At 32.6% G+C, this 12,093-nt stretch overlaps 1 protein-coding gene across 5 annotated transcripts in view; it reads right to left on the reverse strand.

Annotated features, from left to right (window-relative positions):
• The window catches only part of LOC136033101 (fizzy-related protein homolog), a 112,385-nt gene that overhangs the window by 45,056 nt on the left and 55,236 nt on the right, over window positions 1-12,093 (reverse strand). For all 5 annotated transcript variants that reach the window (XM_065713710.1, XM_065713713.1, XM_065713712.1 and 2 more), the window contains 3 exons: window positions 9,865-9,993; window positions 8,572-8,760; window positions 1,489-1,586 (listed from right to left, as the gene is read on the reverse strand). In XM_065713710.1, the coding sequence (XP_065569782.1) occupies window positions 1,489-1,586; window positions 8,572-8,760; window positions 9,865-9,993 (416 nt within the window). The remainder of the gene's footprint in view (window positions 1-1,488; window positions 1,587-8,571; window positions 8,761-9,864; window positions 9,994-12,093) is intronic.

Genomic DNA, 12,093 nt, shown 5'->3' on the forward strand with positions numbered 1-12,093 from the left:
TAAAAAAGAGCTAAAGAGCCATCGAAACCAGTATTAGTTAATTCATAACAATCAAATAAAAAATATGATCCATACAAAAAAGTTTTCTAAGAATAGCAAAGAGCGATATTAACACATGAGAGCAAACAAAATCATAAAATAATCCAAGCTTAGAATGAGCAGAAATTACTACTAATGAATAAATGAAAACTGAAAACAACATAGCCTAATATAAGTAAACAATTGATTCAAACTTACAACGAATATAAATTCTTACAAACAAGAGAGCTGCTACCACTGCCTAACAATCCCTAAGGATATACTGTGACATATTTTTTTCGAAACTACTTTAAAACTGTCAACAAAAAAATTATCCATGAAAATCCAAACCTATATACTGGAAATAATTTTTTAGACATGGGGGTTCTCCTTCCCTATCACCTCCGGGTACAGATATAGTTATAGTAATAACATTGTCCTTTGTGGCACAAAGTGATATAAAGCGACACTCCCGAGCGGTGCATTTATTTTGTAATCTAGATCCAAAACTTTAAACAGAGAAATGTGGAAGACAGCGTATGAGAGGGCCTGAGGTTCGAGCTGCCGAATGTAGCAAGCGAAGTTGATGGGAGGGAGGTTTGATAAACCCCATAAAATAGTCTCTGCAAGAATGAAAGAGCCAAGAAAGCAGACTCATTGGCTGATTTATGTATAGAAATCGATTTAATTTCCTTTTTTAAGCGAAGAGACAAATATTTCTGGTAAACAGACACTATTGAATACAATGCTGTTGTCATCAAGTGTTTTACATTACCGTAAGACATAGTTCCAACGATCCGATTTATTTTTTTCTTAATGAAATTTCAGCTTTTTGATACGGGTTATATTTGTAAGGTTTCCTTACAGATGTCGTCAATCGTGACTAGATAAAGAAAGAAAGAAATCAGAATACAGATAGAAACACGTAAAATCGTGATGGTGGTTAAAACTCTTTGAGACTGTTTGCTATGTTTTGCTCAGCATTTATTCCTAGACCAACGGCTTCGTGTGCACATAATATCATTGATAAAGAGAAAATCTTCTTATCTAATAGAAAAAGCACTGAAAACACGTATAGTTAAAAATAATTATTCGTTCTGTGTTGTTTTGAGTTTGATTTTTCAACAAGCATATAAACATAAAAAGTATAAATATAACTAAAAATAAATATAATATAAAAATAAATATAAAAATAAATAATAATATATAAAAATAAAATAATAATAATATAATAATATACAATAATAATATAAAAATAAATATAAAAACTAAAAATAAATATATACTATAAAAATAAATATAAATATTTATTGTAAATATAAAGTATAAAATAAAATAAATAAAATGAATTATATAAAAATAAAAATAATATAAAAAATAAAAATGCATAAAATAAAAATAAAAATGCTATAAAAATAAAGCATATAAATATAAAGATAAAACTGCATAAATTCAAAAGAAAAAAAATACCTTGCTGTGTGTCCTTCAAGAACTCGGACACATTTAGTGGCCTGAACATCCCAGATTTGCACAGACCCTTTGTGAGTACCGACGGCCATCCAATGACCCTAATAATAAAAGAATTTAGAAACAAATTATCTTATCAATGCATACTTTTGGGAAAATGAAATGCTTTAGAAATTGTAATATTTGAGGGTGCCATTTTTTGGGGATTCTCCTCTAAGCAGCACAAAACTAGGCGGAGTCGCACGAAGAATTTTATTTTTTATGAGTTACACCAGAACAGTGACTGAAAGACTCTCAACTTTGAAGGATGTGAATCCAATCAGTTTGTGGTAACAAAAGATATTTTGGTAAGTAAGTTTGATTAGCTTGATAAAGTTATAAAAAACAAATTTGAATGAAATCAGATCTTTAGCACAAGCTAATGAAATAAATGGCTTTGTTCGTTTTTTGTGAGTTGTATATCATTATTTGAATCTATTTTGTCATTCAGTTAGCACGCCCAGTTTTTTGTTTCATCGTCTCCTCTTTCTTTTTCTCATTTTAAGTCGAAAACAGGTTTTAAAAGATAATAAATTTGATGATAATCTCCAACACACCGTTTTATTTACCAGCACTGTCACTATGTAAAATAAAATTTACTTGTTCAGACACTGCCAGATTTTACTTCTGCTTCTTTAAACCTTGGCAGACATTGAAAACCTCGCAGACAATTGTAATGATTCTTTCTCTTTAAATCACCTTCATTTCTCTACTCTCCCTTACCAAGATTTGTGTTTCTTTTTCATTTTAGTTTGTAGCCTTCACTCACATAGGCTCCAACACTGGGACTTTCTTTTCAGGTTTTATAGTCCATTTTGAAACAAATAAAAGAAATATATAACATAATTTATGATGCATATACCTTGCAAAAGCCTACTGTGTTCTTCTGTCTCTTTATTCTTGTAAAAGTTTTAGCATTGGGTAATGAACATTCGACTAGCTAAGAATTTACGCTTTCTTCAAAATTCATCAAGTACAGCCAAGTACGCAGGAAATTTTTTCGGTGTCAGGGGGGGGGGGTGTAAGGAAAACACTCGGAAAAAAAAACCAAAGAATCGCAAAATTACATGAAACAAATAAGAGATCCTAGGGACAATCGTAGAAATGTAGGGGCTTCAAACGGAAGGGTCTCAAAATTGGGGATGCTAATAATCTTTTAGGCCCCCTCTACGTAAATACGGGGGCTTTGAATGGTCGTAATAACTTGTGCCAAAATGATAGGACATCAGCATTTTATAAATGCCCAGGTTGAAGATGGGAGCCATTTTAGCTCATTCAACGTTAATTAGTCTTTAGAAAGTGCTGTTTCAAACAATACCAAGAGTATTTTTTCTTATCACGAAGCAATATTTGGACGTCCATTACTGTCTTTCTATATGCTGCAAGTATAAAATAGAAAAGTGAGCAAAATATTTCTTTGAAGTTAGCTTTTCTCTCTAGAAACGAGGAGAAGGTTCAATACCCAATCTGTTAAAAAAGCTATAAAAAAAAATAGCGCAAAGAGCATCAGAAATTCAGACAAGTCAGGCATAGATTTCGAAAATTCAAATTTCGAGCAACAGTTCCAGAGAGCCAAAATGATAACAATTTGCTCATTTTGAACCACCTATGTTATTTCACTGCCAATCCCTGAATTTATTAAAGCCCCAGCTACAATCCCTACTCGTGATTCTGATTAAGAAGAGGGAGCGGGGGGGGGGTCAAACCATGAAGCGGTCCTTTTTTGCTATTAGTTAACAAAACGCGCGGATTTTTAATAGATTTTCTACATTTTGGTGGGGAGGGAGGTCGGAACAGGCGGATGCAATAGAAAATAAAAGTAATCATAAAGAAATCTTGACATCTCGATGGACCCTAGCCCATGTCTGACTGTCCTACCTCCACGGCTAAAACCTTGTCCCGACTATTAAAAATAAAACGAAAAAACGAAAAGCTCAAGCACCACTATTATTATCACTCTTTATAATAGAAAAATGTCTGGTACATTGCATCATGTGCACCAGAAACTTATAATTTCATACTTCTTACTCGTTTATTAGTCTCTAATAACTTACAAAATAACAGTACAGAGGTGAAAGATCAAAATAGTGAGAGACGAATTGAACAACACGAAAGCCAATTCAACCTTTGAACCTAACTTGAAATCACAACCACGCGTAAAAATAAAATACTAGCATTAGAATTTTCAACAGCGCAGAGAGAAAAAAAACCCAGTTGCCAACCAGATTGCATAAAAGCCATGCAAACGAATTTGGCAAGCTTTAAAACTTGATATATAAAAACTTGTTCAATTAGGGAGTTTTTTCGCAAACATTGATAAACGACGTATGACATGATACGTACAAATTTGGCACAAAACAGAACCAACTGTAAGAATAAATATAGCAAATAAGGGCAGAAGTGACAGGTCAGCATCAGGTATTCCTTATCCGACTAACCGACTATTTTCACCAGCCCGATTTTTTGTTTCTTCAAAATATAAGTCTTCATAAAAGAAAATTCTCTATGTATTGCCGCACTAAAAAAAGTGACCAATACTTTAAAAAAGGAGAAAAGGAAAATCTCGAAAGCTGAATTCACTGCCATTGGAGGAAAATAGACACCAGCAACCTCAAAAGCTAACGAAAACATGTAATACTTCTTACGATAGATACAACGATGGGTATTACTTGCACTGCTGTCAACTAGACCTGATCAACTCAAACAGGATAAGGAACAAATTGCATTTAAAAAGCGCACACGAGGGCTGCCAAAAAAAAAGAAGTATAGAAAATAGAGGACACCGTTCTGTTTCAATGCTAATTTTGGTACTTGTAAAATATCCCGACCCCGCCTAAGAAGTGGGTTTAAGTAAATCATAATGAAATATACCAAAATATTATGAAATTATAATGCTTTAGAAACAAAACTATGGAAACTATAACAGAACTATGGAAAGCAGGCCACCCAGAACGCATTATGTTAAATACCTAACCTAATCACCACTATATATTAAATATTTAATAGAAATATACTTACATCGTAGTTTTTCTCAATGAGACTAAACCTGTTATAACCTACTTCAGATAGGCAAACCGGTTTTTCTCATATCATACAGATTAAAATTCTTGAGTGGGGTCGGGACATTTAACAAGTACCCTAATTTTTATGTCGTTAAATTTAAATGCAACTGTACTATCAGGTTTTATATTACCAAACTATTATAGACACGGACTAAAAAGACAGCTCGGCACCACATATCATAGAACGACAGCGAAAATTTATTTTTATGCTTTTTTTTCTGTAAAAAGAATGACCTGAAAACTAAAATTTACTTACAGATCACTCGCCAAATTTTAAATATGAAATAAATTTATTTATTTATTTATATATATATATATATATATATATAATATGAAAGAATATATGAAATATAACAAGTACCCTAATTTTTATGTGCAATTGTATTATCAGGTTTTTATATTACCAAACTATGATAGACACGGACCAAAAAGCTAGAAGCTTGACACAGAAGACAGCTCGGTAACACTTATCACAGAACAACAGCAAGAATTTTCTGTAACAAGAATGGCCTGAAACCTAAAATTTACTTATAGATCAATCGCAAATTTTTAAATATAAAAAGAACAGAAGATAATGCTTCTAATTCACTACAGTATACTATACCTACTTCAAATAAAGCTTAGCGGGCCGCAGTGCGAGAGTAATTGGACCACATTTGACCCATACTCTGTAGTTGTTCGGTCATCTAGAACCACGCGACAGATAGGATTGATTTTTGTTTATAGAATGAACTTTTAAAACCAGATTCCATGAAATAATATGTTTCAGCTAAACTTAAAAGGGTTCAGAGCAATCAATTGATCTATTTTCGGTAATAAATCTAAGTTTTTATGGAAAATAAAAATAAATTAAGATTTTTAAACTCATCAGAGAAATCAAGGCCTTGTTCTAGCGGTTTTTGGAGATTTTATACCATTTTTTCTCTAGTCAAAAGAGTAAGAAGAATAATGAAAACCCCTCCGAAGTCCTCTCCAATTAATGGAAGAGGGAAAAGGCCTGGTTTACTGCGTAAAGGATTGGCGTTAGTGACCTTACGTAACTGATTGAGATTAGAGCTTAAATTTGGCATATACTTAACTCCTATCCAACGACCAATGTCAGAGTATAATAATAAAACATAAAAAAAAACAGAAGAAAGAGCTCTGATCAGAGATTAAGATTTTAGTATTTTCGTAAGCGAAGGACCTACAAATAACCGTTCAAATAGGGATAAATCCTTTCATCAGATAGTGAAAAATAATGATGACAATTATGGATATTTCGATCACATATACAGCGACCGTCATCAGATGATAAACCTTTTATCTGCTGATGACGATTTCTGTGTATATGATCGAAATATTCACAATTCTTATCATTGCTTTTCCCCGTCTAATAAAAGAATATATCCCTATTTGAACTGTTATTTGTGCGTCATGAAAAGGTAGTGTGATTTTGAAAATGCTGACGTTGTATGTAAGCGAAAAACGGGCCAATAGACTAAATGATTTATTTAAGAACAGGCCAAAATATATAGCCAGTTTTAGTCAAAATCGCTTGATCCCAGATAAAAATTATTGCTCGATCCAGATAAAATATTCATAACCAAACTTGACATTAATAATCCTTCTTAAAGAATTTTGAAGGCAACCCTGGCATAAGATACGAAATCCTCATCTCAAAGAAGAATACGACTATTTTTTCGCATTGTAATAAGGAAATTACAGATTAAATGCGATTTATCAATCGAAAGTCTTAGAACAGCGAATCTAATCAGAAATCATAAGTGTGATTACCTCATGCAAAGTATCTCATTAATCACAGATTCATGCATGTCTTCCATAATAAATGCTAAATACTTTTGCCAGATACGATTACCAAACATGTTCATGCGCAAAATAAATTTCGTCAAGAGGGAGTAACCATGAATATTCAAAGCTCTGTTCACATTAACTATAACTATTAGACAAGCGAAATGGTTACATACAGACAAATATAGCACCTTGTCACGTCTTGCTAGGGTTACTACTAAAAGTGATTTATTGTTAGGTTTAATATCGGTACAACTCATAACTAATAAGTAGGTTTTTAAATCCTAGCGATTTTTTTTATAGTGTCAGGATTATCTATTTAATATACAAGCTTGGCAACTTTTTCTCTGCCTTTAACATTGCTTCAGTCTCCTCTTTTTAAAATATTTTTATTAGCTATCTAAAAATTATACTTTTATATTGCTGACATACATCTTATAAGCTACTTAAGAAGAATCACTATGTTTCATATTGGCTTAATAGGCCAATCACACTGGTTTACTTAACATCTGTAAGAATGTTAATTTCTCACTGGTTATTATTTCTGATTGATTTTGAGTTGACCAATCATAGACCGATTAAAGTCTTATGATAAAGTAACTTACGTTACGGAATGTCAATTTGAAACAAATATTAAACTTTTCGCGTTCTCATTCTCTTTCCCTTCTAGAAGATTCGACCTAGTTTGAGAACATGTCACCTTATTGGCATTTTAAGTTTATCAGGGACGTTTTTGGTATTCTAAGTTTCTATCGCTAAAAACTGTACTTACCATAGGAAATTATTAAAAGCAGTATTAAACATCATTCAAAACGTGTAGATTATTTTTAGTCACTCGTTTCCAAACATTAAGAGGAGTTGAGTGTCCAGCTAAGCCCCACCGAGAAATCCCCCAAGTAAAATTTCCTCCTGGAAAGAAATCTCCCATGTATAAAATTGAGCAGCCAAAGGGAAAGTAAGACCAATAAAAAGAATCAAGAAAACAAAGAATTCTGAAACATTCTAACTATATTCCAAAATACAGATAGAATATCCAATTAGACTTAGGGGTCTGGGGGTTGAGTTATCATGGCAAAGGTTAGAGAAAATAATTTGCTCAATTCTGTCTTTGAATTTGACTCCATATTATTCAAATTTAATTTTTCAAAACGCCCCCTAAAGGTAGTTCAGGCGGGAAAACCTTCCGATGTGCGTCTATTTGACACATTTCCCATCGCAAGGGGTGAACTGGTATCATGTACTATGGTTGTCGGAAGCCTACCTGACCAAGTCCACGGGAAGTAATTACTCGAACTTCTTAGTTTCATATTGTTATCTCTGTGCACCTCTGTCATAGCACAACCTTTCTACAGATGACACTAATTCCAAATTTCAAATTATTTTCTTTAACATTTATCTTACCCAGCCATGATAACTCAACATTAAAAAAAACGATTAAAAAAAACAAACTATGGAATATTTCACAGAATATATTCTACCTATATTTTAAAATATGGGTAAGATATTCCGAAATCTCTTCTTTTATTCAGGGTCCGGTGCACTACCCCTGTAACATCCCCCCAATCCCCGCACAGAAATCCCCCTGAAAAATTCTCCTTACATGTAAAATTGGGCAGCCAAATTAAGACAAATAAATTTAAAGAAAAAAATAAGGTATTCTGGTATATTCTATCTATATTTCAAAATGCATGTAGAATTAATGGTGCAATTGGATTTATTTTCATCTTTTCCCTAGTGGACGTATTTTCGATCACAAGGAGTAAATTGGTATCATGTGAGCCAACCCCCCCCCCCTTAATCCAGAGGCTAAAGAAATCCTCATAGCCCGTCAAGAAATTACAAGACAAGCAAAGGAAACTTTAGGCGCTTTTTCCCACATTGCTTCGACTGGTGTAGGAGACTTGTTTCACTTAGCTGTCGTCAGGCCTCCTGCGGTCAGGTCCTTGGGCGAAAAGTTAGGACAGTTAGACAGTCTATTATCACTCTAATTACCCTTTCAACTTATAAGACCAACATGGTCTCTTATCTTCAACTTATAAGACCAATTCATCTAGGACCAATTTATGTGGGGATTTGCTCAAAATAAAATAGGAAACAAAAGAACAGTTTTTTACTATTTAAATTTGCCACACTTTGAATAATAGCATAATTAATTATTATAATTTACAATTAATTAGTTAATGTTCAATTTTACCTTTTCGGACCAGCCGACGGAGGTGACAGAATCAGACTCTGTAGAAAGATCACACAACCGTGTAACTTGACTAGTTGATGCGGACCAAAGGTAAACACAGGAGCCCAGGCCAACACTGAGCATATTCTGTGAGGACCAATCCACCAAATTTAAATAAAAATCATCTTGGAGTTCAGGGGCGTCTAGTACCTAAAAAATGTCTTTATTAATGCTAGCACTACTTAGAACCCGTTCAGTTCTTTTTTCTTTTAAACAGGATACGGATTCTAGAAATTGAATGAAAGTATCTTCAACATATAGCCAACATGGAAGCAGAGGTGGTTTTAGGGAGGGGACACAGGGGGTGCTTGCCCCGGACGCAGAAATATTAGGGGCTTAAATTTCAAACAAATAGTCTAACGGTTACAATGATTTTATAGTTTTTTAAATTTTATTTGTATTACAATAAAGTAGAGGGCACAGTTGGTAGTAAGTATGAGCTCATTGTATCCGAAATTTTCATTTTTGTCATATCTTCATTACCATTCATTGAAAATAAAATTAAGTAGACCGAATTTAATCAACTTAGACTGATTTAAATACATTAAAAAATTTGTTAAAATTTAGCCTGGAAATTTTTGGAAGACAGGGGGGAGAGCAAAAATCAAGATTTTGCCCTGGGCACAAGAGAGCTTAGAACCGCCACTGTAGGGGGGGGGGGTAATTAGACCTACGGCCTTTGCAGAGGCCACCAGTTTTTGTTACCTTCTCTTTTCGCGTTGGCCGCTAGCGGCAGCTTGAGCCTTCAGCTTTCACAAGACGTAACCATGACCTCATTCTAAATCAAGGTTTCTGAGTTTTTTTTATATTTTTTTCTTAATGATATTTTAATAGATGCCCGTTCTCGTGGTTCCAATTTTTTTTTTTTTTTTTTTTTTTTTTTTTTTTTTTTTTTTTTTTTTTTTTTTTTTTTTTTTTTTTTTTTTTTTTTTTTTAATTCTAACGTTTCTATACAGCTCGAGTTGACTACCTTATTTTTCGATGAACATCCGACAATTATTTATTAACGACGTTTAAATTAAACGATAATTTATATATATATATATATATATATATATATATATATATATATATATATATATATATATATATATCTATATATATATATATATATATATATATATATATATATATATATATATATATATATATATATATATATATATTATATATATAGTTTTCACTGGGTACAATTTCGAGCAAAATTTTAAAAAATAGGAAAAAATTAACCCAGATTGAAGGGGGTATCCTTACCTTATAGGGAACTTTCGGTATTTTTCGGACAGGCTTCCTGGGTGACCGGAGCAGCTTCTGACTTGATGCTGATAAAGGAGAGACTGAATATGGTGACAGCGGTTCCGTCAAATTCGAACGCATGTTAAACTATAAAAAGTAAATCGGAAAACTATCATTAGAAACATTATTGGAATTCAAGTCAATGTTTAGAATGTTTTAACAAGAATGAATAGCAGAAGCTCTTAAGGAGCAGTAGAATATATCACTATTAGTTTATGAATTATTACATACAAATACGCACAAATCATTTTCTATCTGAGCTACTAAGAAGCCAATTCTATCAACTCCACTTTTACTATTTTTAATTTTTGCGTAAATGCGTATTTGATGAAGCTAATTGAGCTCCCTCCAAACTGGACTGAAAACCAGTACATCTTTGCTATTTTGTTGACATTAATCCATCAAAACAAAGCATACACAACTCTCCTTGTTTGTTTGTTTACAACAAAGAGAAAAAGAGAGATCACTATAGTTCCAAACCAAAAACTGTGCTTTAATTTGATTGACTTAAAAATGTAACGTATTTTCGTAAGCCAATTACATCCTTCATTAAACGTATGCCAGAGAAGAAAGACAAAATAACCCCACCCCTCTAAAACCTGATTGGTCCTTGTGTTTTAGGGTGAAAGTTAATTCTGTAAACAGAAAAGTTAAATTCAGTCTTATTGGTTCTCTCGTTTGAAATTTTTGGCAAGTAAAAAAGACTAAACATTTTTAACCACAGATTTTTCACAAGTAGTCCCTCTGTTTCTCTGTAGTTTGTATGTCTTTTTGTTTATTTAGCCAGTACAAAATGGAGAAATATACAAAGAGAAAAAAGAACGATCACTTTCCTATAGTTCCGTGGTAAGAGCTGTACTTCAATTTCTTTTCAATGGTATGCTGGAAAGAAAAGTCAAATAACCCCACCGTTTAAAAAGCTGATTGGTCCATGTGTTCCAGTGTCTCATTGGTTTACGCCTGTCGTGTACTTTCGTAAGTGGATTCTTCTAATTATAAGGAGGAATTCTTCTTCTAATCTATCCCATTTAGTCCTACTCCAAGAAATGGATTTAACTCAAGCTACGAGTAACAGTAAGCTCTGATTACCCACCACAAAGTACTCATCAATCTAAAAAGCCGTAATTACTAGCATGGGAAAAAGAGTAGCATTTATTAAAGTAAACCTTACAAAAAATTAGATAAAGATCAACCCAACAATCAATCTTTCATCAATCTACTGAATACACATCAAACTCATCCCTAAGCAACAAATCCAATTATTGTGTAACCGAATTCGCAGGAGAGAAAAAAGATCGATACATTAATGTCAACATAATTACATATATAAAAAAAAGCTGTTTTTAGAAGCCTCAAGAGGTTATTATTACATGAGACTAAACAATTAAAATCCAGACAAACAATGTTACACCCCGTCATTTCAGTAGCACTGCATGATTATGCGGCTAATATTATTAATCGCACATTTTCGTTTTGTATTTTTATCTCTTTTTTTTGTACTGAATCGTGGCATCACCAATTGATTGAAGATAAGCTGCTAGTCTCAGATATCACATTATAAAAACTAGTTGAATGATCAAAAAATTAAGCAAAGAAAAAACGGGTTTAATTTCGACAAAGCAGTGAACAAAAATAAAATATAAAAACTACACTTAATTTTTTTCTTCTGAACTTTTTGTTTTATTTTATTTTTTTAGTTAAAGTATCGTTTTTATATTTTATTTTTGTTCACTACTTTGTCGAAATTAAACCCGTTTTTTCTTTGCTTAATTTTTCGTAAATGGAAAAGCAGTGTGGTCTAAGAAATTATTTAGTTGAATGATCAGCTGACAATACAACAAACGAGAATTCTTCCAGAGACAAAATTACTCCATAGGGTAAAAAACAGCCAATGATCAACAAAGTACCCGCAGCAAAGGTGGAATAAACCTCTAAGCAGTAACGCTCAGAGAGAATTATGTCCTAAGAACATACTTGATATGCATGATGTTTGACAGTATGAAGCAATTTGACAATTGTTTGAACATAGTATGAAGAAAAAAATAACTGAAAAACCAAATGGAGGTAATTTTCAGCCAGTGTAAATCTTTTTTAACTGGCTGAAAATCATCCTGGATTGGATTTTTAGTTATTTTTATTATTTCTCTTCTTGTTTTTCGTTGTTTTTTTTTGTTGGAGGTACAGAGG

Source organism: Artemia franciscana, chromosome 11 (genome assembly GCF_032884065.1).
Source record: "Artemia franciscana chromosome 11, ASM3288406v1, whole genome shotgun sequence".
NCBI classification, from domain to species: Eukaryota; Metazoa; Arthropoda; class Branchiopoda; order Anostraca; family Artemiidae; genus Artemia; species Artemia franciscana.